Raw genomic sequence first — 26295 nt, forward strand, 5'->3', positions numbered from 1 at the left:
CCCCCAAGTGACCCCGATGTCTTCTCTTGCTACTCTCAACACCCCAGGTGCAGGGAGGAGAGAACTCCCATAGGCGCCCCTCCCTTGGAAGCCCATGGAAAACCGGAGAAGGGACAGGCGGCCTGCGGCGGCCTCACCTGGTTCCAAACCTTCCACACTCTGGGTCTCAGTTTCCCATCTAGCCCTGACGGCAGATATAATCCACCCGGGACCCAGCCAGGCCAGGAAAGCAAGACAGACAGGTTTAATTTTATTACAGAAACTGCTGCTGGCTGAAGGGAACAGGCCAGCAAGGTGGGCTCAGGCTACCCCCAACAGCCAGGATGGGGGCATGGCCGGATCTGGCGCCCAGAAGTCAGAGGGAGGCCCAGGAAACTTGGGCAAGTTTTCCTGCCTTGTGGCTGCCTGAGGAGCCCCCACTCCCAGTTCTGTGGGTGCCCGGGGTCACCCAGAGTTCAAGTCAGGTCTGTGCCAAGCCTGGGAGCCCCCACAAAGATGAGCAGGCGGAACAGGCTGGCGGCGCCCAGATGCCCTGAACGTACAGGGGACTCCTGCGGCCCCCCATGGGCATGGCCTTTTTACAGCACCCCTCAACACGCATAGCTGTGGGCTGGTGGGAGGTGCTGGTGGTGGCACCGTCTCAGCTCCTGGTGGCCTCTAGACGGGCTCTGGCCCTACACATCTGTGCTCCTGGCACTGAAGATGGAGGCTGGGTAGGGATGGGTGGGCATCGGGGGCCGAGAGCCTGCCCCTACCCCGCCCAGCCTCTGCCTTCCATGCCACATCTTCTCACACAGCCTCTGGTACTTCACCTCCAGAACCTTGTTCTTCACTGACTGAGGGACGTCGGGCACGAACCAGGCGGCAATGAGCTTGATGCACAAAGCCACATGCTAGGGGCAGCACAGGAGAGGTCCAGCAGGATCAGGGCCAGCAGGCATTTGGGGGTTCCGGGCCGGGGAAAAGGGCTGGAGAGAGAACTGCCCAAACCCACTCCAAGGCCTCTCCCGGTTCTGGCTCACCTCAAAGAGGATGACGAAGGCCAGGCGGATGGCCAGGAGGAACCAGAACTGCTCGGAGAAGTTGTAATCAGGGGGATTGCGGTAGTCCCTGTATCTGGGGTAAGGAAGTACCTGAGGTCAGGGGTCAGGAGTTCAGAGGGCATTCTTGGGGGATGGGGAGTTCCAAACCTGCACAGAGTCACGTTTTCTGAGCCCTCAATCCTATCAGGGTCCTGGAAGTCCTTGGTGTGGAAGACGGACAGGCTGTGGTTGACGTAGCCCTTGAGGCAGCTGGGGAGAGGGGAGAAGAGTGTGGGGTGGGGTGTCTTCCAGGGCGGCCCCTTCAGGCCCCAGGGTGCTTCTAGCTTGTGTTATGGAGCAAACAGTGAGGTGGGGGCCACACCACAGACTGCCTCCAGTGGGATGGGGCTCCCAGGCCAAGCACATCTTCACATCCAGGGGCTTGGGGGTGCTGTGGGGACTCTGGACATCACCAGCCACTTTCCCTGCCAGGGACTGACCCAGGGGACCCAGTCTGGTTTGGTGGTTCCTCCAGGTCAGAGAGCTGGATAAATCAGAAGAGGACACGCAGAACCTCACATTGGGAGGGAGCCGTTCTGGCAGGGCCTGCCCAGGAGGCAGCCAGGTCTGGGAACTTCACCCCCAACTGCAGTCCTGGCCAGTTATCCCTGACCTCCAGCGCAGGGCCTGCAGTCAGTGGGCACAGGGCAGGGGCCACCCCCAGGCCCCAGCCTCATTAAAACCCCAGGGGGTATTGACAGATGCAGCCATTCCCAGGAGAGACAGTCTGGGTTTCCCCAGGGCTTGGCTGTCATGGGGCCAGTTTCTCCTCAGGGTCTCCAGACACTGTGAGGCCTTACTCGACAGTAGAGTTGGCTTCTTTCAGGCATGGGCTGTAGCGGTACTTGTAGACTACTCGGGGGATGAACTCAGATGTGAAGGCAATGATCATCCCGTTGGCAATGACCGCCAGCACACCAATGGTCTCCAGCACCTGCAGCCAGGTCCCTGCACCAGAGCAGTGGACAAGCAGTCTGACTTGTCTCCCTCGGCTGGTTCTGCCCCCCACCCCCGGCCAACGAGGGGCCTGCCATGTGTCTGTGCATGGTGTCCCACTGCAGCCCTAGGGCCACAGTATTCATGAGGAAGTCCCCAGCCATGGCAGATGGCCTCAGCGCTCCTGCATCCCTCACCCTGATGTGGACAGGGAGGGACCCAGGACCCTCATCCCTCCATCTTCCTGAACTTCTCCCCCAAGCCACTCCACCTCGTGGGTTCTCACCCCAGGGTAAGACCTTGTAACCTGGGCCCCAAGACTGGGGGCCTCCCTAACACCTCTCTCCCTTTCCCCACATCCAGCGCCCCAGCCCCTGTGGCTCCCCTGCTGCCTGTCCGTCTCAGCGTGGCCAGTCTTGGGACAGATACTGGCTGCTCTGTTCCTGCCCTAGCCACCGGCAGAACCTGGGTCCCGCTTGGGGACGTCAAGCCCCTCCGTGAGATCCTGAAGGTTTGTGGGAGGGGCCTACAAAGCGCCCCGCCCCGCCCACTCCGGGACCCTCCCACCCAGGCTCAACCTGCATCCCAGGCCAAGGCCGCTGGAGGGGGCTGGGGGCTGTCTGCGGTGTGAGATCACAGAGATTATTTCCAGCTGAGCCGGCGTGGCCAGCGGGAAGCCCACAGGCCTGAGGCCGCCCGGTTCCCACCCATCCTGCACCCGCGGGGCCTGACCGATGTCCTTGGCCTTGCGCGGCACCAGGCGCCGCTGCAGCCACACCATCTTGATGGCGTCGAGGCGGATCTCCACGAGGTTGCTGAAGAGCGCGAGCAGCGGCGCCAGCGGGAAGGCGGCCACGAAGATGGTGGTGAAGCCGTACTGGATCACTGCGGGGTGGGGGTCAGGCTCGCCGGCGCCCCGCGCTCATGGCCGTGGACCCCCGCCCCGCATTAGTCTCCGCGAACCCCCGCCCCGCAGCGCCCACGCACTCATCTCCATGAACTCGTCGAACAGGCTGAAGATGTTGACAGAGTTCAGAAGGTAGTTGCGCCGCCAGTCCCTGAGCTCGGGGTCCCGGGGCAGGTGCCGGGCCTCGGAGGCCCGCAGAGAGCGGAACTTGTGGGTCACCCACCTGCGGGGAGAGCTGCGTGGCGGGGAGGGCACAGGGGCGGAGGGGCTTGGGGCTCCCGGGGCTGGGCGGGGTCGGCACTCACGGGACCAGGTACTCCCCGCAGTTGCTGAGTGTCTGCTTCAGGCCCATGATGATGGCCATCTGCACGAACAGGTCCATCATGCAGCCGCTGGCGTGGCACTGTGGGGCCAGACGGGGGAGGGGATCAGGGAGGAGTCCTGGGGGAGGGTCGGTGGGCAGGTCCACCATGCAGCTGCTGACGTGGGGCTGTGGGGCCAGACGGGGGAGGGGATCAGGGAGGGGTCCTGGGGGACGGTCAGGGGAGCAGTGGCTCAGGGACAGGGCCTGAAGCCTGGGGGTGACTGACCTCTTCCAGCTTCCACAAGCCTGCCAGGCGCGTGGACTTCCCAGGGTGGCCGTTGATCCTGGGGGGGAAGGGGAGGTCTGGGGCACTGCAGGCCTGCCTCTGACAGGGTGGGTGCAGCAGGACAGAAGCAGGGAGGAAGAACAGGCAGGGCAGGCCCTGCAGGTGAGCGGGGCACAAGTGCTCACATCCAGGCGAACCACACCCACACGTGGACGCGCGCACACACACACACACACACACACAGGAGGCCACAGGCTCCCAAACTGCACCTGCATGTGGGCACGCACACACACACACGCACAGGCGAGGCCACAGGCTCCCAGACGAACTGCACCGGCATGTGGGCGCGCACGCACACACACACACACACACAGGCGAGGCCACAGGCTCTGACATGTGCTCCAGACAGTATCTGTTACAGGTGGCCTCAGTTTCTCCCCATGGAAACGGCACATTGGGTTGTTTTGTGTTTAAAATCACTTGCTTTCCATAATATGAGAAATATATGAACTATCTCAAACCAAAAGTCAGGCTCATGGTCAGTGGTGAAATCCGAAAGCATTTCTATTGTAGCTCACGACACCTGGTATTTAACACGGTTCTGGAATTCCTTGCAAATCAGCAAGAGAAATATAAAGTATAAATAGCATACATTTGCAAAGGAAATAATGGCTCTTTTTAGAAAACATGATTATATACCTGGAAAATCAAAATAAAACAACTGAAAGCCTGGGTGGATAAATCAATTGGGTGCTCAAGTGGATACAAAGTGAGCATCCAGCAGAACTGGCTTGTCTGTGTGGGAAAAAGCTGCAGGGAAATGTGGCATGAGAAAGCATCGGTCGCCCGCAGACACCAGCACAAGTTATACCATAACGAGACTGAAACTCACAAGGCATCTGTGGTACCTAAAGGAAGAAAACTATAAAACTACTAAGGAGCATGAAAGACTTGCGTGGAGAACTTTGTTCTTCCATAAGAAAACGCAGGATGTGTTTGTAGTCAGAGCGAGGGGCTGCAAAGACGTCCACGTGCTCATTCTTGGAGCCTGTGACCACGTTCTTACCTGGCAAAGGACTTTTATCTCACACGGCAGATGGTATTAAGGCTGCGAATCAGCTGGCTTTAAGATGGGGAGATTATCTCGGGTTATCTGGTTTTCCTGGTGTAATCACAAGGGTCCCTCCATGGGGACAGGGAGCAGCTGGGAGCTGGCCTGACTCAGAAGGACTTAGGACCCAGAAGGACTCAGGACCCAGAAGGACTCAGGAGTCAGGAGGACTCAGGACCCAGGAGGACTCAGGACCCGCGCCCGGCCACCAATATTTTTTTAAAGGCACATTTAAAAAATGAAAAGACTTTGCCCGTTGGCTCAGGATGGAACGTTTCGCACACTGTGGGTGACTTTGTTGCTGACACGGCCTTTCTGGAGGCCTCTTTAGCAGGATCTATGTTCATATAAACGCGCACTCCCAAGTCACAATTAAACTGGCGACTGCAGGCACGGAGGCTCACGCCTGTCATCTCAGCACGTGGGGAGGCCGAGGCAGGAGGATTGCTTGAACCCAGGAGTTCGAGACCAGCCTGGGCAACATGACAAAACCCCGTCTCTATAAAAAATAGAAAAAATTAGCCAGGCATGGTGGCACATGCCTGTAGTCCCAGCTATTCAGGAGGCTGAGGCAGGGGGATCGCTTGAACCAGGAGTTTGAGGCTGTAGTGAGCCACTGTACTCCAGCCTGGGGCAATGGATCAAGATACTGTCTCGAAAAGTAAATAAATAAAATAAAATGACAGGCTGCTGACACCCACTATCAGGTATCTCCTTATAGGTAGAAGGGAATTGGAGAGGCCTTCAGTCCACTCAAGACATCAGGCTTTCAGGCGAGATACTCAGGAAGCAATCCAGCCCTGCTGGGAGCCCCAGGAAGCCTCAGGACTTGGCTACCCTGGTGGCTTGGGGGCACTGATTCGGAGAATGCACCCCCAGCTGGAAGGTCCCTGGGCCTCCTACCTGACCACAAAGCCCCCTCAGGAGGACTAGAAGCTCACTAGGGGTTTGAACAACCAAGGACTCAGCACACAGGGTTGGACCAATTGACACTGAGGCCCCACAGTGTCCTCCCCAACCCCAGCCCCAGGCCCAGCACATAGACAGCGTCCTTCTGCCTGCAGACAGGAGACCAGGGTTCACCCCCAGGAACCTCCAGAGTGAGAGGTCCACCAGGAGATACATGGCCCACAGCAAGCCATGGTGCACGCCTTTCCCAAGACGGATGGAGGTCAAGAACCAACGTCTACAGGGCCAGGCGCGGCGGCTCACACCTGTCATCCCAGCACTTAGGGAGGCCAAGGCAGGTGGGTCACCTGAGGTCAGGAGCTCAAGACCAGCCTGGCCAACACGGTGAAACTCCATCTCTACAAAAAATACAAAAATTAGCCAGACATGATGGTGGGCGCCTGTGGTCCCAGCTACTCAGGAGGCTGAGGCAGGAGAATTGCTTGAACCCAGGAAGCAGAGGTTGCAGTGAACCAAGATCGTGCCACTGCACTCCAGCCTGGGTGACAGAGTGAGACTCCATTCCAAAAAAACAAAAAAGTAAAGCTGCAGCCAGCATCCCTCTCACCTCACCTTCCTACAGCTTCCCTCTCATCTCACCTTCCTAATTAGTGAAATGAGCCTTTCTGGCTCCATCAATCAATATGCACCTTTTTTTGGCCAGGTGCAGTGGCTCACACCTGAAATCCTAATACCGAGACTGAGGTGGGAGGATCGCTTGAGCCCAGGAATTCCAGACCAGCCTGGGTAACACGGTGAGACCCCATTTCCACAAAAATTATTAAAATTAGCTGGGTGTGGTGGTGCACGCCTGTAATCCCAGCTACTCATGAGACCCAGGAGGTCAAGACTACAATACAGTGAGCCAACATTGTGCCACTGGACACCAGCCTGGTGGCAGCGAGACCCTGTCTCTCATGTATATGAGGCTGTGTGGACAGGCAGACCCAGGAAGACACCGAGTGCATTTTCAGCATAAAGAGCAGGTGCCATTATTCCCAGGACAAAGCTATTTCTGCCAGTGCTGTTACGTGCCTGCAAATGCATGAAGAAGCCTGGGAGGCCACCAGACTGTCTTGATGCCACCTCAGGGCCTGGAATTCGGGAGCTGGGCTCACTGCAGGCTTCCTTCACGTCTCTAGGTTGGATTTTCACTTGCTCTCAACAGAAATTATTTTTAAAATTAAAAGAATGGATATTGCCACTTTAAAGGCGGTGGAACAAGCCCTCGTGAGTTGGGTTGGAGGCAGCCTGGCGCCGGCCCTACCTGCCCAGGATGAAGGCGATGTAGATGAGAGACGAGAAATGGGTGAAGAACTGCAGTGTGAAGAAGCGGATGGTGAACTTGCTCTCTCGCTCCGAGAAGGTCCTGGGCATCTCTGGAACGGAACGGGCCCTTACCTCTCTCCCTGCTCATGGGAGAGTCCCTGGGGCAGCAGGAAGGGCCCCCTCCCCTGCTCTCTGACCATAGCTCCAAGGCCCAGCCCTGAGTCCTCCCACCGGGTCCCCCAAGAGGGCCTGGGGTCGTCCTCTCACCGAAGTCACAAAGCTTCAGGGCCACGTGCTTGTTGATCTGCGGAGGAGGGCACCGAATAGGCTCACTGGGGCCACGGCAGACTCCCCAGCTCGGATCTGCCCCGCTCCCAGCCCCACCTTGGTCATGATGCTGATGGTCACGTAGTGCACCAGGGCTCCGGTCACTACCACTGCCGTGGTCACCTGATCCTCCAGGAAGAGCAGGGCTGAGCTGCTGAAGAGTGCAGAGGCCAGGACGCGGTAGACCACCAGGATGTGGGCCATGCCGATCATGAGACAGATCTGCGGGACGGCTGTGGTGGGCGGGGGCCAGGGCAGGTGCGCAGCCCGGGTCTCCAGCCCCACCGCAGTGTCCCCCGAGTACCATGATCAGGGACAGGATGAGGATGACGGCGCTGCGCAGGTAGGAGTGCTGGTGTGGCCGGAGCTTGTAGTTGGGGCAGTTAATGAGCTCAAGTGCCATTTCCTCCTGGGGAGAGCACCGGGCAAGCCTCAGACACGGGACACGCCTCACAGGTGGACAGACGGGACACACGCCCCACACGTGGAGAGATGGACACAGGGACACGCCTCACAGGTGGACAGACGGGACACACGCCCCACACGTGGGGAGATGGACACAGGGACACGCCTCACAGGTGAACAGACGGGACACACGCCCCACACGTGGGGAGACAGACACGGGACACATGCCTCAAACACGACAGACATATGTAGGCCGTGCAGGGCACCAGGCGCCCACAGCCTGTGCCCAGGTCCGCGTCAGCTGTGCTGCCAGCTCCACCTCACCTGGTCTTCGTCCCACACGTACAGGTCCCAGTGCAGGACCACGCTGGCACGCTGCCGCTTCCAGATCTCCAGGAACACCGTGGCTGTGGCAGGGGCAAGAAGGGGCATCACTGCGCTTCGCCGGGTGGACCTTGGAGCTCAGGCTGGCACTTCCCCCGGCCCCGCAGAGACATCCCTGCAGCAACTCACCCCAGAGAGCCATGAAGATGGCGAACACCACCGTGCCGTCATTGTCAAAGAGGTGGGTGAGCTGGGGGGGTGATGGGTGGGCCGGAGAGGAGACGGGTAAGCTGGGGAGGTGGCGGGTGAGCCGGGGAGGGGGGTGGGTGGGCTGGGGCTGGGCCTCCCCGTCAGCCCTGTGGGGAAACTGAGCAGCTCTGCAGGGCTCCAGGCCTTGGCCTCCCCTCTTCCAGGTGGGTGCACTATGCCCATCTTCTGCAGGCCCTGGGGTGGACCCAGAGGTGACAAACCTTGGCGAAAGTGCAGGTTTCCGAGAGCCGCTGGTACCTGCGGCTGTGGTCGCCGAGGGGACACATGAGGATGTCGTGGGCCTCACAGATCTCCTTGCTGAAGGGGCAGGGATGAGGCTGGGGCCAGCTCCTCCTGGCAGCAGGGCCCACCCCGGACCCCCACGCCCTGCCACTGCTGCAGCCCACCTGATCTGGCTGGCATCAAACAGCGAGAATCCGCTCAGAAAGACCAAGAGGCCTGTCAGGGCAGCCGGCACCAGCATGTAGTTGTACCAGCCCAGCCAGGCGAAGTACAGGGCCACCTTTTCCCCAAAGTAGTTCCTGCATGCAGCAGCAGTCAAGGCCTGCTCCGCTGGGCACGTGGCTGTCAGGGGGCGCTGGGGAGGGACGGGGGTGGGAGGGGCGGTGGGGGTGGGACGAGGGTGGGGGGAGGCAGCAGTTGGGGAGGGACAGGGGTGGGGGAGGCGGGTCTCTCCTTTGGTGGCATCAGTGAGTCTGAATGGGGAGCACATCTGTGGGCATGGGGACATCTGTGGGGGTGTGGGCAGTGTGGGCGCATCTTCTGGGTGGTGTGTGGGGGCATCTACAGGGGTGAGGGCAGCCGTGGTGGTGTGGAGGCATCCACAGGGGGTGGCAACTTCCGGGTGGTGTGTGTGGGTTAGTCTGCGGGGGTGTGGGGGCTCCCGTGGGTATCTGGAGACGTCCGTGGGGTTCCTGTGATCTCTTTGGGCAGCGTTACCTGATCTCGTCAATGGGCTGCTTGCGGAACATGTGTCTCCAGCCGGCCCACGTCTTCTTCAGGTATCCCTCCCCCTGGCCCGGGTGACAGGGAATGAAAGCCGCCATCCCAGGGTCCCACCCGAGGCCTCTCCCGGCTGCCCACTCCTCACCTTGTGCAGGGGGAACCTGGCCTCGAAGACCCCATCCTTCACCAGATCCTCAAAGGTCTCTGTGGGTCACAGGGGCTCAGGAGTCAGGGGCAGTGAGGTGCTGGGAGGAGGCTGCCCGTGGCGCCCCGTTGGTGCCCGAGCCCTGCCCTCACCGCCAGCCGAGGTCTTGGTCTTCATGACAACAAAGTCCACGATTCGGATTCTGAGATTCAGGAGCCAGAGCAGGGTGGGCGCATGTGACCACGGTGGACCCTGCCTCCAGGTCTCTACCTGCCCTCTGGTCTGGCCAGGCCCAGGCCCCTCCCTGTCCTGGCGGAGCCCCCAGCCTGCCAGCCCTGACCGGAACCCAGAATCCACAACCCACCCGGGAGCTCCCCCAGCACCCTCCTTAAAGTGCTCCCGGGCCTGACCTGCCCCACGGCGTCCAGGATAAGGCTGGGCTGGGGGCTTCCTCTCCTCCCAGCCTGTCCCTCCCAGAATCCCAGACCACAGCCTCCACCTCCAGCCACACCTCCCACCTGCAGGCCGCTTGTGTCCAGAGCACACCCCAGCCTTTATCCGCACACACCCTCCTTATACCCTGGGAGCTGTTCTGTTCTATCTGTGCAGAGACTGGGGCTCAGGAAATGTCCCGAGGCCACACAGCCACGAAGCAGCACAACCAGGTGTCCGACGGCAGAGCCGGGCTCCGAGCCTCCCCCTGTGCCTAGGACATGGCTCCTGGACACCCCAGGGCACATCGCAGGCACGCACCCCCTCAAGCCACCTCCCCTCCTTTGATGCCCCCTCACGACCCCCCAAGACCCACAGCTCTCTGTTCACGGATGTTCATGGACGCCCTCCACTGCCCCCTCCACTGCCTCGTGACCACTGCCAGGAGTGTCCACAAAGCAGGCTCCGGCTGAGCCCTGCGGGGCCTGGACAGGGCTGGGGAGGTGATGGGGGCATGGAGGGCCAGGCTTGGAGGCTCCCTTCTGGGCTGGAGGACTGGGGAGAAGCAGGGCCTGAGGGAGTGAGGAGGCTGTCCCTGCCGGGCCTCTGGGTCTGTGCCTGGGAGGCCAGGGACAGTGTCCAGGAAGGGGCATCAGACCTGGAGAGGAGGGGTCTTCAAGAGACACTGGCCTTGGTCCAGGAGGGGCCACTGGGCCTCTGCAAATCCCGCCCACCCCCTAAGGCTGGCTCTGACTCTGTCCCCAGGAACACAGGCAGCCACACGGGGCCCTCAGAACGCTCTGAGAGGTGAGAACCACCATGATCCTTTATTGGGATGGGGAAGCTGAGGCTCACACAGCCGGTGGGTCTCACACCTGTGGCCCCTGCCCTGAGACCACGCGGCTGTCCTGCCTTGGCGATGCCCGGAGCCTGGCACTGTCTCCTGCCCAGTCTGGACCAAGCACACGGGTGGCAAGGGGTCCTCTGGCCACGGCTCTAGGTGCAGCCTCTCACCTCGTGGCGACCGGGACGGGGGTCGGCGCAGCCAGCTCGGCGTTGGGGGTAGGCCCCTCGGGCTCCAGGAGGAGAGTGCGGTACAGGTCAAAGATGCTGTTGTCAGCACGGATCCCAAAGAACACCAGTTTCTGGTCCTGTATGCTCTGGAGCTGGGGGGCACACGGGACCCTCTATTCTACCTCTGAACCTTCCCTACCTCTGCAGCCCTGGCCCAGAGCCATGGAGCCTCCTCGCTTCTCACAGCCCTGCTTCTCCCCAATCCTCCAGCCCAGGAGACAGCCTCCAAGCCTGGCCCTCTGGGCTCCCGTGACCAGCCCCACGCCCCGTGCTCCTCGCTGGGCACCAGCCCACCTTGATGTGGAAGCCCTTTCTCTCGAGCTCCTGAAGGAACTGCTGCTGCCGCACCTGCCGGGGGTCTCTCTGGGTGCGATAATGGGCCACGAGGACATAGTCCCACTGCTCAGAGGCCTCGGCCTGCAGGGAGGAGGCACCAGGCCAGGTGCAGGTGAAGGGGCAGGACAGGGCCAGGCGGGGCCCGGGAGGGGCCCACGGACACCCACCTCACAGGTGCCGATCTCCATCAACGGGAAGCTGTCCCCTTCGGGCTCCACCTGGATCCGGAGGCTCTCTTTGCCCTGGAGGTTTGGGGGCAGAGAAAGGGATAGGAAGATGTGATTGGGGGCAAGATGCCCCTCATTGGCGGGTCCCTGCGTCAGACCACGTAGTCACACACTGTCCTTCCCCACAGTGAGAACAGCAAAGAGTCCCGAGGAGATGGCTGTAGGCAGGTGACACGCCAGAGGGCCAGGACCTGCTGCAAACAACCGACAAGACTGTGGAGACGGAAGCATGTGAGGGTTCCTGCAAATGCAAAAGGGAAGATGCAGCCCACAGAGGCCGGCGGGATTGTACGGAAGAGGAGCATGGTGAGCAGCCAACAAGGGAGGCGACAGGAACGCCAGAACAGCCAGGGAAACGCAGGTCAGAGGACCAGGAGACGCCAATGCGCGGGAGAAGCCACAGGCACCCCTGCACGCTCCCGGTGCTGTGCGTATCAGAGCACGGGTTTGGAAACCTGTTAGACTGTGTTTAAAATCGAACACTCCCAGCCCCTGGCCCAGCCCGTCCACCCCTGGAGGTGCAGACAAGGGCACTCACAGTGGCCCTGTTTCACATGAGGTCCCGGGGGCTGGGCAGACGGATGGACACCATGCCATCCTCACACAGGGAGGGTCCTGCAGCAGGCGAGGTGAGTGCCTGCAGGGCACAGTGCACGGGCTCCTGCGGGGTGACTGCCACAGGCACATCCCAGCAGACACAGGGACACGAGAGTCTGGGGCCAGAACCTTCCGGAGGAGGGGAATTTGCAGGGCCTCAGAGCGTCCCCCTGATATTTGTTAATTACTGAGGCAGTCTCCATGCTGTCTCAGGCTGCATCGCACCCGGTCCCTGCACCTGAGTCCTTCCCTCTCCCAGCTGCATCCTCGCCAAGCTCAAGACCTGCCTCCTCTGGAAAGTCTCACTTGACTGCTTGAGCCTGTTGGCCCTTGAGGGCTGCCAGGTAAAATAGAGGCCACCCAGTCACGCTTGATTTCCAGATAAACAACAGAAGGGTATAGTATAGATAGGATAGGGTAGGGTCGGGTCGGGTAGGATAGGATAGGATAGGATAGGATAGGATAGATGCCCCAGTGATTGCATGGGACACGCCCACACTAAAAATGTTGTTTATCTGACATTCAGCTTGACTGGGTGTCTGTTTCTTTTTTCTTTCTTTCTGCTTTTCCTTTTTTTTTTTTTTTTTTTTTTTTTGAGACCGAGTTTTCCTCTTGTTGCCCAGGCTGGAGTGCAGTGGTATGATCTCGGCTCACCGCAACCTCCGCCTCCCGGGTTCAAGCAATTCTCCGGCTTCAACCTTCCGAGTAGCTGGGATTACAGGTACCCACCACTGCACCTGGCTAATTTTGTATTTTTAGTAGAGACAGGGTTTCTCCATGTTGGCCAGGCTGGCCTCGAACTTCCGACCCCAGGTGATCCACCCACCTTGGCCTCCCAATGTGCTGGGATTACAGGCATGAGCCACCGCGCCCGGCACTGTTTCTTATTTTGTTTCGCTAAGTCTGTAACCCTAGTCAAGGTCTGCCCTCCAGCCCCCACCCCACACACGCACACCAGGAGCTACTGGTTCCAGGACAGGTCTCCCCATTCTCTCTACGGTCTCAACCACAGAAGCCAGGAAATGCATCCAACCAACCCCAGAATGGGAGGCTCTCAGGCAGGGGATTGGTCCACAGCTAGTATCAGTCCTCGGCCAGTCAGGAACTGGGCCGCAGAGCAGGAGATGAGCAGGAGTGAGCAGGGGGTGAGCAGGGGGTGAGCAGGAGGTGAACATTCCCATTCCCGCCTGGGCTCTGCCTCCCGTCAGATCACCGGCGGCATCAGACTCTCTGCTGTGAGCTGCACATGCAGGGATCTCAGCTGCTCCTTATGAGAATCCAGTGCCTGATGATCTGAGGTGAGAGTTTCATCCCAAAACCATCCCACCACACCCACAGCTGTGGAAAAACTGTCTTCTGTGAAACCGGTCCCTGGTGCCGAAAAGTTTGGGGAGAGCTTCTCTGAGGCCTCCGACGCCCCGGTCACGGGGAGACAGGCTCCGCAGACACCATCTCAGCGCCCAGCGCCACACTGCAGCCTCCCTGGGGCTCTGAGGCCTCCGACGCCCCGGTCACGGGGAGACGGGCTCCGCAGACACCATCTCAGCGCCCAGCGCCACACTGCAGCCTCCCTGGGGCTCTGAGGCCTCCGACGCCCTGGTCACGGGGAGACGGGCTCCGCAGACACCATTTCAGCGCCCAGCGCCACGCTGCAGCCTCCCTGGGTGGGAGGTTCTTGCCCCAGTTGGCCCACGGGGCTCACCTGGCCCTTCTGTCCTCATCCTAGACCAGCAGTTCTTCCTGCCTCAATCAGCCCTTCCTCTGACTCCCTGCCTGGCCTTCCCAACAGCCCACGGACAGACACCTGCACTCAGGTGTGGCCACACTGAAACTTCTCCCCCGTCCTGGGTCAGAGGAGAAACCTCCATCCTCGGACAGATATGCAGGGAAGGGCGTGGCACCTGCCCAGGCGGGAGAGGCACCTCTGTCTCAGTGCAGAGGGCAGCCTCGCCCTAGGGCACTGGTGGCCCGGGGGACGTGGGCGTCACGGCTCTGGCTCTGTGGCTTGCCTCCGTAGGAGCCCGGGAAGTGTGTCAGAGGGGTTTGTGGGGGAATGGCCCCTCACCTGCCTGGCTTCAGACCCAGGATGAGGGTCCCTCCTCTGCCCAGAACCCCAGCTCCTCTGGCAGACGCTGAAATTAGAGACCCCCTCCCATCAGCCTGGGCCCAAAGCTGAAAGCAGGCAGGATAAGCCCAGACCCCTGAGAAGGAAGGGACGAGGCAGGGACCCCAGACCAAGCAGGACTTTCAGAGAAGCCTGGGAGAAGGGACTGTCCTTGGGGATCACTCTCAAAGGTCGGGGTGGGAAGCCATCCTTCACCCCAGAAATGAGGCACAGAAACCTCTTCCCCACCAAAGACATCGTGCAGCCCTGGGGTGATGACCCCACGCCTCTGGAAACAGCCGAATCAGCCTACCCCAGGGAGTGGGGTGTGGAGCCCTCATCACTGACGTGGGCTGACAGGGAGCCCTCCACCCGGGGCAGAGCTACACGCACACCTGGGGCAGCCCCTGGCTGCCCTTAGCTGCTCCCTTAGACCAGGCAGAAGCACTAGGGCTGCCAGGTGGAGCCTCCAACAGCCAGACAGGTGGAGCCCCCAACAGCCAGACAGGTGGAGCCCCCAACAGCCAGACAGGTGGAGACCCCAACAGCCAGACAGGTGGAGCCCCCCAGCACACACAGCCAGACAGGTGGAGCCCCCCAGCACACACAGCCAGACAGGTGGAGCCCCCAACAGCCAGACAGGTGGAGCCCTCCAGCACACACAGCCAGACAGGTGGAGCCCCCAACAGCCAGACAGGTGGAGCCCCCAACAGCCAGACAGGTGGAGCCCCCCAGCACACACAGCCAGACAGGTGGAGCCCCCCAGCACACACAGCCAGACAGGTGGAGCCCCCCAGCACACACAGCCAGACAGGTGGAGCCCCCAGCACACACAGCCAGACAGGTGGAGCCCCCCAGCACACACAGCCAGACAGGTGGAGCCCCCCAGCACACACAGCCAGACAGGTGGAGCCCCCCAGCACACACAGCCAGACAGGTGGAGCCCCCCAGCACACACAGCCAGACAAGCTTCAGGCTCTGAGACTCTGCTGTGGAACTCTGGGCCCACCGGCCTCCAGGACCTGCCATCCATCTGTCCATCCGTCTCCAGGGCCAGTGTTTACGGAGCCACACCCACCGGCCCATCCCCGGGGCCACAGCCACCAGCCTCCAGGACTGGGCCATCCATCTGTCCTTCCATCTCCAGGGCCTGTGTTTATGGAGCCACGGGAGCCTGGCTTCTCCACACCGCCCTTGGGGTCTTCACAGGTGGGAGCTGGACCACCTGAAGTCACCTCCACTTCCACCCAAGCAGACTGTTCGGTTTATCCACAGTGAGAGGTTTATCCACAGTGAGATGTCTGGGACCCGCATGTCCCCAGTCCATGGGCCGCATCTCCAGGAAGCGGTGTGTGGACCCACAGGCTCCCAGCTCCCAAGGCAGGGACAGGGGCTGGCCCTACACACTCAGTCTTGGGACCTCGGAAGCTTCAGCCAGCCTTGCCGTCTGCAAACCCAGAGAGGGAGGCCAGCTCCGGGTGGACAGCCGGCCAGGCCCTGGCTCTGACACCACTGAAACACCCCAGGCCTCAGTTTCCTCATCTGTACAACAGGGTGCTCTCACCCTGGCCCCCAGAGTCACCTCAGCGGTATGCAGACACAGGAAGAAGGTGGACAGAACCACACACCGTCCTCCCCTGTCCTTCCTGCCCCATAGCCCTCGCAGGCGACACACCTAGTAATCCAGGGCCCCAAGGAGTTGGTGGGGGGCCCCTGGCACCCCCATTGTGGGCATAGGCCAGCATCCAGTGGGCAAGCCCCCGGCTCCCAATGAGGACGCTTCTAGAGACACTGTAGCCCGCAGGAGACCCTCCCTCCCAAGGGCTGGAGTGTGAGTACGGAGCTGGGGCTCCTGCCCATCCTTCCTCTTCCCAGTCCAGCCTCCAGGTTGGGGTCAGGCAGAGGAGATGGCTGTGTAGATATGACCCCACCCTGCTCTTGAGAGGCCTGGCCAGGGGGTCCTGTGACGCACATCCCCCCAGGTGTGCACGGGAAGGTGCTTGGGCCTCATCTTCTCCTGAGGTCATGTCAAGCCTCTTGGCCAGAGCCCCGAGCCCTCTGGGAATCTGGCCCTTGAGAACTTCAGTTTCGTCATCCACGGAGGGTCCCCTCCTGCCCCCACCACAGTCCCAAGCACACAGAGGCCCACCTTGTGAGCCAGAGTGCCCAGCCTCTGCCCAGCCTACGCATCCTCTGAGCAAACCTTCCCCACCTGGCTCTGCTCCTTGGAGGCCCTGAAGCCAGTCATCTGCCCACCCAGCTGCCCAGTCTGTCATCTGTCAGTTCACCCATCCATGTGCCCGTCCATCCCCAGACACTGATGGAGTGACCTGCATGCAGCCCTCCCAGGCAGTGCATGGCGTTCGTGGATGCAGGGGCAGGGGCCCACTTGGCAGGTGAGGAGGCATGGAGCTTGGCATTGTAGGGTAAGAGGTTGTCAGAAGGTGAGAAAATGGGAGCAGAATTCCTGGGAGAAAGAACATGTGTGGGCAGGCCCTGAGAATCAGGGTGCAGTTGGTATCTGGGACTCAGCAGTCAGCACCTCCCAGGGACTCAGCACTCAGCACCTCCAAGGAGGACTTGGTAGCTACTACTCCGGGTGACTCAGCACTCAGCACCTATGGAAACTGAGTCCAGGGACTCGGTCCTTGGTACTTCAGCTTTGCAGAAGCATAAAGGACAAGAAGGGAGCTGCCAGAAGGGGAGGCTGGAGGTTGGCAGAAGCCAATCAGGGAAGGCTGCTTGGCCAACTGGAGAGCTTGGACTTCAGGAGGGGGCAGTGGGGAGCCATGGAAGGGGTTAGAGCAGAGGAAAGGCACGCTCAGATCCAGCCTGGAGCTGGGACTACCAAGTCCTCCCCGTGTCTGCAACTGTCCTTTTTGATCACCACGGGAGTTTGGACCTGCTCTGTTTCCGACCCACTGGTTCACCTCTCCTTAGGCAACTTGGTGGTCCTCCGCTCCTGGGAGGTCACCATATTGATGCTGAACTCAGTGCAGACACCCAATCAGTCTAACACACTACAGCCCAGAACTCCTAGGCTTGAGCAATCCTCCTGCCTCAGCTTCCCAAGTGGGACTGCAGGCATGTGCCACCAGGCCTGGGTTCAAGCAGTCATCCTGCCTCAGTCTCCGGAGTAGCTGGGACTGCAGGCACATGCCACCATGCCCAGGTTTGAGCAGTCCTCCTGCCTCAGCCTCCAGAGTAGCTGGGACTGCAGGCACATGCCACCAGGCCCGGCTACAACTGTCCTTTTTGAAGGACTGATGCTCTCACTTCTGGCAAACCAGGTGCTGCCTCTCCCAACCCAATCCCTGGCCAGCCCCGAGTCTCTCCTCCACCCCCAGCATGGGAGGAAGGGGCTGGCAGTGGAGACTCTGAGCTCAGGCCAAGGGGCATCAGGTGCTGGGCTGAGCAGCCAGGGTGTCAGAGCTGGATGTGGAGGGCGGAGGAGAGCCCTGGGCGGAGGTGAAGCAAGAGGCCGCCTGCGCAGCTCACGGGTGGGGGCCCTGACAGGCCGAGAGGGAGTCTGGTTTCACTCTGCACCTCACCACTGCCTCCTCCCTGGGCCGACCAGGTGCTGACCCGCCCAGGTGTTGGCCCTGGCCCCAGGTGACCTCGTCACTGGCAGAGGGGAGAAAGGATGTCTTCCTGTGTGTTCTCCTGCACCGCGCTGCCTTCTGCTCTGCACCCCCACCCCCAGAATCGGAATCCACCTGCAGCCATCGGCCCCCACCTGTGCCTGGGAAGGGCTCCTTGGGGAGCAGAGAGCCCACAGCCCACCGGCCACTCTGCAGCTCCCAACTCTGGGGCCGCCCACCTGGAGCCCACGGCCCCTCCCCCTTAGGGGCCAGCTGCAAGGTCTGGGGTCCTCACCAGCAGCCCCAGCCCCAGTGGACATGCCCTCTCCATCTCATATTGAGGACTCTGGTAAAGGCTCCCGGCCCCACACACTTGCCAAGAGCCCGGCCCTGGTGTCCTCAGAATCCCGAGCTGGAGGGAGGAACGCTGCCCTCCTCCAGCGCCTCCAACCCCCAGCGTGTCCCAGGGGTCCAGGAGGCAGCTTAGCTGAGCCGGGCTCTCTCCCTCACCATACCTGGCAGCCTGCAGGGACACAGGTGCCTTCCTGGTGGGGCTGGCAGCCGGTAGCTGGGGCCAGGTGGCCCAGGTGTGGGCGTGGCTGGCGGCCACGCAGGTGTGGACCCTTTTGAGCGCAGAACTCACCTGCATGCTGGCTGCGGCTGCAGTTCCGGCTGGGGTTTGGTGGCCAGGAGAGCGGCTGCCAGTGGCGGGCGCTCCTACCTGACTTCCGCGTGGGGTTCGCCCCTCCCTCCTCCTCCTCCAGCGTCCCGCAGCCTCTGCGCCTGGGTGTAGTAGGGGAGGAGCTGGCGTCCGGGCCAGGAGAGTCCCCCAGCCCCTGGGGCCTGTGACACCTTCCTGGAGCCCAGATGGGGTCAGGGGCCGGAGAGGCAGGAGGGGAATTCCTAGGCTAGAGTTCCTGAGAAGGGGGTTTCCACTGTGAGATGGAGCTCATGACACCTGGTCCTGGGGGAAGCAGGATGGCACAGAGCCCCTGACAGAGCTGGCACCAACACTCCCACTTGCCTTGCCTCTCTCACCCCTGCTCACACATCCCCATATTCCCTCCAAAAGCATCCCACCCCAGGCCACGGCCTCCCCAGCCCAGGCCACCGCCTCCCCCTCCCAGACCATGGCCTCCCCACCCCACAGGTCCAGTGTTGATTCCCTTAGAGGAGAAACTGGGGCAAGGAGGACTAAGGACGAGACAGACTCCCAAAGAAACTGTCCGAAACCGAGTCTCTACTTTCTGGGCCCCAGCTGGAGTCCTTGGAGTCTTGGGGACATGTGGCTGGCCCCAGGCTGTGTAGACAATGGAGGAGGAGTCCCCCACCCCACATCCCCAGGCCCTAAGCACGTTCTGTGCAGCCTGGGCTGAGGGCGGCAGCTGGGCAGTCTCTGGGTGTCCTGAGAGTGACCGTCCAGTGGAGTGCCCCGAGGATGGAGGGGATGCAGGGAATGGGGGCCCAGGCTGCACACTGGCAGGCATTGTCTGCAGCGTGTGTAGCGAGGAGTCCGCTTCTGAAAGCTGCTGAGAAGCTGGGGAAGCAGGGCCAGGGCTCTGCAGGCAGACGCTGTCACACCGAACAGCACCAGGCCCCCTGGGGCCACAGTACCCCCCGGCAAGCCCAGCAGCCCTCTGCTGTGGTTCAGGCCCAGGGCTGACAGTTGGCTCCGGTTTCCCCAAGGGATAACATGGCCCCACCCATATTTCTCCTTGGGGACCTCCTGACAGGCTGGGACAGCAGCAGAGACCACAGCTTTACCACTTTGGCAAAGACAAGCGAGTGAAGTGGTGGCCGAGGACCTGTGAACTCAGATGGAGCAAATCCAGATGGGACACATTAAGATTTGTGTGCAGAATGGTGGTGGCTTCGACAAGCTGTGTATTTCTCCTGTAAGTGAAATCTGGAGTTGGCCGGGCGCGGTGGCTCGCACCTGTAATCCCAGCACTTTGGGAGGCCGAGGCGGGTGGATCACCTGAGGTCAGGAGTTCGAGGCCAGCCTGGCCAACATGGTGAGACCCCCGTCTCTACTAAAAATACAAAAATTAGCCAGGTATGGTGGTGTACGCCTGTAGTCCCAGCTACTCGGGAGGCTGAGGCAGGAGAATCGCTTGAACCTGGGAGGCAGAGGTTGCGGGGAGCCAAGATCACACCACTGCACTCCAGCCTGGGTGACAGAGTAAGACTGCCTTTAAAACAAAACAAAAATCTGGAGTTGGCTAGTCCTGGACTAGCATGGCCGCACTATAGTCATCAGAGACCCAGAATGCCTTTAGCTTGTTGCTGTGCCGCCTTAAACATACGGTCCCAGCACCTGGTCCAAAATGGCTGCTCAAGCTCCGGTCACCTCATCCACGTTCCAACCAGTGGGAAGAGGAAAGGGTGAAGGAGGCACCCCCACCCATCACATGGTTAGTCACATGACCACACTCTATGGCAAGGAAGCCTGGGGCATGTGAGCTCTTTTCCCAGGGAAGAAAGTAGGGTAAGCGGGAGAGGGACCATCCAGCAGTCTCACCAGAGAGTCACAGTTGCCAAGTTCGATCTAGTTCAGAAACAGAATCTGCAAGGCTTGTCGAGCATGGGAGGAACTTACACGCAAGATCCACGTGCCCAGCTCCTGCACTGTCCGTGACGGGTGTCGCTCCCCAGTCCCCAACTCAGCCTGCCCAGGACTCTCTGTGCTCACGTTGTCATTGTGCTAAAGCAATCTGCTGGCAGGTCATGTGAGTTACTAAGGCTAAAGTTACTAAAGTCACTTCAAGTGTCCACACAGCTGCTGTGCTCTTTTTCAGTGACTTTTTCAGCATTCCAAGTTTCACTGCAGAAACTATTCCTCCTCCCCCCACACCTTCCGTGGGCATCACCTGAGAAATCCTCAGTCACTTCCAGAGTCCTGGCTACAAAGCCAGCTCGTCCAGCCTCGGGGGGAGAGCTCACTGAGGTGGCTGCGCTGGCCGCGGGCCTCACCCGTTGTGGAAGTTCCCTCACATTCAGTGAAGGGTGGAGAGGGAGGGGGACCCCACCCAGTCCTATCTGGACAGAAAACCAGTACAGCCCTTTCAGAAGGCAATTCAACTATAATACTTATTAAGAGCCTTAAAATTGTTTAGACTTTGGTCCATTAATCTAACTTTTTGTAAAGTGTTCTAAAAAAATGCAAAATAATGAAAATATGTATATATGTCATTTGCAGCAAAAATTGTAAACCACTAATATTCAACAATAGGAAAATATCAGCGAAAACGTGGTATTCATATTTATGTGCTGATTAAGCAGACATTAGAAGTTATACTTTCAAAGAGTTTTTGAGAACATAGGAAAACGCTTATGTTATACTGTTAAATAAAAAAACAGATTACAAACATATAAAAAATTTTGTAGATTAAAATAGATGTATTTATGATTATTATTATTTTTTTTTTTTTGAGACGGAGTCTCGCTCTGTAGCTGGGGCTGGAGTGCAGTGGCCGGATCTCAGCTCACTGCAAGCTCCGCCTCCCGGGTTCACGCCATTCTCCTGCCTCAGCCTCCTGAGTAGTTGGGATTACAGGCGCCGCCACCTCGCCCGGCTAGTTTTTTGTATTTTTAGTAGAAATGGGGTTTCACCGGGTTAGCCAGGATGGTCTCGATCTCCTGACCTCGTGATCCGCCCGTCTCGGCCTCCCAAAGTGCTGGGATTACAAGGCTTGAGCCACCGTGCCCGGCATGATTATTATTTTTTATTTTTTGAGGCGAAGTCTTGCTCTGTTGCCCAGGCTGGAGTGCAGTGGCGCGATCTCGGCTCACCACAACCTCCGCCTCCCGGGTTCAAGGGATTCTCCTGTCTCAGCCTCCTGAGTAACTGGGATTATAGGCATGTACCACCACACCCAGTTAATTTTGTATTTTTTGCAGGGATGGGGTTTCACCATGCAGGCTGGTCTCAAACTCCTGGCCTCAGGTGATCCGCCTGCCTCGGCCTCCCAAAGTGCTGGGATAACAGGCATGAGCCACTGCACTTGACAGAGATTAAATTTTTTTTTTTAATATTCTTTTACTTTAAATTCTGGGATACATGTGCAAAACATGCAGGCTTGTTAGGTAAACGTGTGCCATGGTGGTTCGATGCTCCTATCACAAACATGTATAAAATGTTTATTTAAACTAAGCTAAGGTGCATTAAAATATGGGAAGAGGCCGGGCGCGGTGGCTCAAGCCTGTAATCCCAGCATTTTGGGAGGCCGAGACGGGCAGATCACAAGATCAGGAGATGGAGACCATCCTGGCTAACCCGGTGAAACCCCGTCTCTACTAAAAAATACAAAAAAAAAAAATTAGCTGGGTGAGGTGGCGGGCGCCTGTAGTCCCAGCTACTTGGGAGGCTGAGGCAGGAGAATGGCATAAACCCGGGAGGCGGAGCTTGCAGTGAGCTGAGATCTGGCCACTGCACTCCAGCCTGGGCGACAGAGCGAGACTCCGTCTCAATAAAAAAAAAAAAATGGGACGAGTAGATTGATATTTGATATTTACATTTGCTTAACAATGTCAATGAAGGATGGTGTATTATGCTTTTCTTATGTTTGTTTTCAAATTTTCTAACACAAACACGTAACACTTTAATAAACTGTCTTATTAAATTTGCTTTATTTCCACATTCAAGTCTATTACTTTAAACTTTCTTTCCCCCACACTCAGCCTGACTCTTGGCTTCCGGGTTTGAATGCAGCTCCTAAGAGGCAAGAGTTTGACCTGGACGTCCTGGCAGTTGGCCCTGCCCTGCGTTGGCAGAGAACTTTGGTCGAAGGCCCCACAGGCCTCCTGCTCTTCCTCTGTGGACCTTGGACCCTGCTCCTGTGTCCTTCCTCCTCCCACTTCAGAAGACCCCGTCCACCAGACCTCCTCCCCCTGAAGCCCGACGTGCAGCAGAGCCCACTCCTCCATCCCTGAAGCCTCCTTTTAACTGGGGGATATGGCAGCCACCCGTGGAGAGGTCCGGATGACAAAGCCGGCGAGGGCCAGGGAGCGCCCAGGTGAAATCCCTCGGGCAGGTGTGAGCACCAGTTGTCATTACCTTTGCTCTGGGCCCCTCAGAGACCTGTCCTCCCTCACCCCACAGCCTCCTGGGCGTGGCCACAGACACTAATACCTTGTCCAGGGCACTGCTTAGAGGCAGCCCCTCTTGGTCAGCAGGAGTCGGTGCCTCTGAGAACCTGCCGCTGTATTCTCTCCGGGCTGGTCTCAAGCATCCTGCTGGCTCCAGCCTCTTGGCTGACAGTGCTTGGCAGGTGACCGCCAGCCTCAGGCTCCTGTAGGGGAGACCCTCTCCCAGATGGGCCTCTGCCCTTGAGGCCCACCTGAAGCCGTCCTTGCCTGCCACACCAGGCTGGCATTGGGGTGGGGACCCAAACCCCTCATGTCTTCACTGCAGGGACAACTGGGTCTCCCTGCTGCCTCCCCAACACCTCTGGGCCTTAAATTTCCACCAGTTCCAGCTTCTTGACTTGGGGAGCAGTCCTGCTGTCCACGCTCCCTCCAACAAGCCGGAGAAAACTCCCAGGCACAGGTGTGTGCGTGGCAAGGTAAGTTTTCTGTAATCTACTCACCTTTACGGATTTACCGCACCAGGGGAAATATTATAACAGGCATTGTTACTTTAGAAATTCCTGGGCTTCCTCTCCCTTCCTTGCAAGGGCATTTTTAGAAAGCATTTCGCCAACATTCACTATTTACTACCATAAATGTGACTCTGGCCAGCTCTGTCCCTGGGTAAGGCCGGAATTGACCATTTTCTTAAAAGTTCCAGCGCCCTAAGGCTTCTGGTGGGCATCTCCGCAGCTGAAGAAGGCTTCTGTCCCATGCACCCTTCCCTAGGCGGGGGACCCCCAGTTCTGCTGCTCTGGCATTTCAAAGAACCAAGTCCTCCAAGCTGCTCCACTGCCTCCTAACACCAGCCACGGTGCTCCCTGAGCCACAAACCTCCAGCCTCACCCCTGCCTTTCAGGCCCATGTCTTGCAATGGACTCTGCCAGTCCACGCATGCCTGGGTGGGGGGTGGGTGCACTTATGCAGCTGGGGTGAAGACAGGGACCGGGTAATGTGAGACTCAGATCTGAGACACCAGATGCAAAACTGCAGGTAGAGAGCTCTCTGTAGAGTGTAGGGGTTCAGGGTAGAGGCTCTGGGGTCTGGAAAGAGGTGGGTGTAGCTGTCACCAACCTTTCTCTGCCTTAGCTTTTTTTGTCTCTAAGTGACAGTCAAAAATAGAACCTAAGAGGTGTGTTAAGATCATAATAGTTGGCCGGGCGCGGTGGCTCAGGCCTGTAATCCCAGCATTTTGGAAGGCCAAGGCGGGCGGATCACCCTGAGGTCAGGAGTTCAAGACCAGCGTGGCCAACTTGGTGAAACCCCGTCTCTACTAAAAATACAAAAATTAGCCCGGCATGGTGGTGGGTGCGCCTTTAATCCCAGCTACTCCAGAGGCTGAGGCAGGAGAATCACTTGAACCCGACAGGTGGAGGTTGCAGTGAGCCGAGATAGTGCCATTGCACTCCAGCCTGGGTGACAGAATGAGACTCTGTTTTAAAAAAATAAATAAAGGCCGGGCGCGGTGGCTCAAGCCTGTAATCCCAGCACTTTGGGAGGCCGAGGCGGGCGGATCACGAGGTCAGGAGATCGAGACCATCCTGGCTAACACGGTGAAACCCCGTCTCTACTAAAACATAAAAAAAACTAGCCGGGCGAGGTGGCGGGTGCCTGTAGTCCCAGCTACTTGGGAGGCTGAGGCAGGAGAATGGCGTGAACCCAGGAGACGGAGCTTGCAGTGAGCCAGGATCCAGCTACTACACTCCAGCCTGGGCGACAGAGCGAGACTCCGTCTCAAAAAAAAAAATAAATAAATAAATACATAAATAAATAAATAAATAAATAAATAAAAAGATCACAATAATTAGCATTTACAAAGCGTTGGGAATTCTACTTGGCACTTGGCCAGAGCTCAGTAGTGATGGGCAACGAACACGTGGTCTGCGCGCCCAGGGCCGCGCGGTCTGGCAGAGCCCCGCCTTCCAGATCACGCTACTCCGGGTCCCAAGGCCCCGCCCACAGGCCCCATCCTCGGCCCCGCCCCTCACGCGCCCCGGCCCCGCCCCCGAAGCGACTGGCCAGAGCGTCATTGCGAGGCCGCCTCGCGCGCAGCGTCCTTGGGGCCAGGGACCCCAGTGGGGCCGGTACATCTCCCCGCCCCAGCCTCTGCACCCTGGAGGGACGGCAGGAGGGCTCTCTGCAGTTTGAGGGAACACTCATACGCAGGAAATGACCCCAACACCACCGAGAGGGCGCCTGGAATGTGAGCGCCACCGGCTGGGATGGGAAGAGGTCTGGGAGGGGACCTGAAGGATGGTTCACAGGGCACCAGGCCTGTCGAGTGATTGCTGGCAAGATGGCATGGGCGGGAGCTGGCTGCTCTGGCCACTCAGCCGACCCCAGCTGGACGGGGCCAGGGCCTGGGGCAGGGGACCAGGCCTGGGGAGGCCCAACAGCACGCCTCTTGGGGCCAGCGCGTCCCGCACTGCCCAGCCTTGTGTGTCAGGAGCTGGGGTGAAGGTCCTGTCACAGGCCCCATCCCTGCTGGGCGTGGCTGTGCAGAAGCCCCGCAAATATGTTTACGTATTTAGTATGTGAATTATATTTCAATAAAGTTGGTATGAGATATACTTCACATACCATGCAGTTCACCCATTCAACTCGTTTCGAGAGAACAGTTCAGTGGTTTTTAGGACATTCACAGATAAGAGCCGAGGTCAATTTTACAGCATTTTCATCGCCCCAAAAGAAACCTGCTACCCTTTGTAGTCGCTCCTTATTACCCCTTCCCCAGCCCCCGGTGAAAACTCATCTAATTTCTGTCTTCATGGATTTGCATTTCCTGGACATTTCATACAAATAGATCACAAAAGGCGTAGTCTCCTGTGACAGGCTTCTTTCACCTAGCATAATATTTTCTTTTCTTTTTTTTTTTTTTTTTTTTTGAGATGGAGTCTCCCTCTGTCGCCCAGGCTGGAGTGCAGTGGCACAATCTCGGCTCACTGCAAGCTCCGCCTCCTGGGTTCAAGGGATTCTCCCACCTAAGCCTCCCGAGTAGCTGGGATTACAAGCGCCCGCCACAACGCCCGGCTAATTTTTGTATTTTTGCGCCACAACGCCCGGCTAATTTTTGTATTTTTAGTAAAGATGGGGTTTCACCATTTTGCCTAGGCTGGTCTCGAACTTCTGACCTCAAGTGATCTGCCCGCCTCGGCCTCCCAAAATGCTGGGATGACAGGCGTGCGCCGCCGCGCCCGGCCTGCCTAGCATAATGTTTTCAAGGTCCAGCCTTGCTGTAGAAGCGCATGCTTCGCTCCTCTACCGCTAATAACATGCCGCTGTTATCAAAATGCTGCAGCCATGAGCGCTGTGTGTAAGTGTGGCGTGGACACGTGTTTCCATGTTTGAGGAGCTGCCACACTGCTTTTCAAAGTGGCTCAGGAGCTAATTTTTTTGCGGGGTACCATGTCAACAATTTGGCTCAACCAAAACCAGCATGTCCGCACCATTCTCGCCGCCCAATTTCGCGCGATCCCGCCAAAGAATGACCCAGATCGGTCCGGGCGCGGTGGCTCACGCCTGTAATCCCAGCACTTTGGGAGGCCGAGGTGGCAGATC

The 26295-nt window shown here is 58.9% G+C and overlaps 2 protein-coding genes across 5 annotated transcripts in view; one reads left to right on the forward strand and one right to left on the reverse strand.

The window, feature by feature from the left end:
• Window positions 1-237: 237 nt before the first annotated feature.
• On the reverse strand, window positions 238-18366 carry ANO9 (anoctamin 9). 3 transcript variants are annotated; one of them, XM_033205222.1, is made up of 23 exons: window positions 18254-18366; window positions 11269-11343; window positions 11060-11182; window positions 10706-10851; window positions 9412-9461; window positions 9260-9318; window positions 9109-9182; window positions 8556-8690; window positions 8370-8466; window positions 8089-8149; window positions 7900-7982; window positions 7475-7579; window positions 7228-7392; window positions 7111-7147; window positions 6842-6953; window positions 3516-3573; window positions 3231-3328; window positions 3006-3148; window positions 2751-2903; window positions 1883-2030; window positions 1191-1292; window positions 1023-1116; window positions 238-893 (listed from the first exon to the last, which is right to left on the reverse strand). In XM_033205222.1, the coding sequence occupies exons 1-23, from the start codon at window positions 18257-18259 to the stop codon at window positions 675-677; spliced, it is 2343 nt and encodes a 780-aa protein (XP_033061113.1). In that variant the 5' UTR covers window positions 18260-18366; the 3' UTR covers window positions 238-674. The 3 variants fall into 3 exon arrangements, with proteins under 3 accessions (XP_033061113.1, XP_033061112.1, XP_033061114.1); XM_033205221.1 differs by having other exon boundaries at window positions 10706-10857; XM_033205223.1 differs by lacking the exon at window positions 11060-11182.
• A 6414-nt stretch (window positions 18367-24780) lies between these two features.
• PTDSS2 (phosphatidylserine synthase 2) overlaps window positions 24781-26295 on the forward strand; it is a 41679-nt gene continuing 40164 nt past the window's right edge. Inside the window, exon 1 of one of the 2 annotated variants that reach the window (XM_033205230.1) lies at window positions 24781-24940. Coding sequence is in view for 1 of the 2 variants with exons in the window: in XM_033205226.1 (XP_033061117.1) it covers window positions 24939-24940 (2 nt within the window). In the remaining variant the exon portion in view is untranslated. The remainder of the gene's footprint in view (window positions 24941-26295) is intronic. The other variant, XM_033205226.1, reaches the window with a different exon arrangement.

The sequence above is a fragment of the Trachypithecus francoisi genome, unplaced genomic scaffold (genome assembly GCF_009764315.1).
Source record: "Trachypithecus francoisi isolate TF-2019V2 unplaced genomic scaffold, Tfra_2.0 Lachesis_group8, whole genome shotgun sequence".
In the NCBI taxonomy this organism is placed as follows: Eukaryota; Metazoa; Chordata; class Mammalia; order Primates; family Cercopithecidae; genus Trachypithecus; species Trachypithecus francoisi.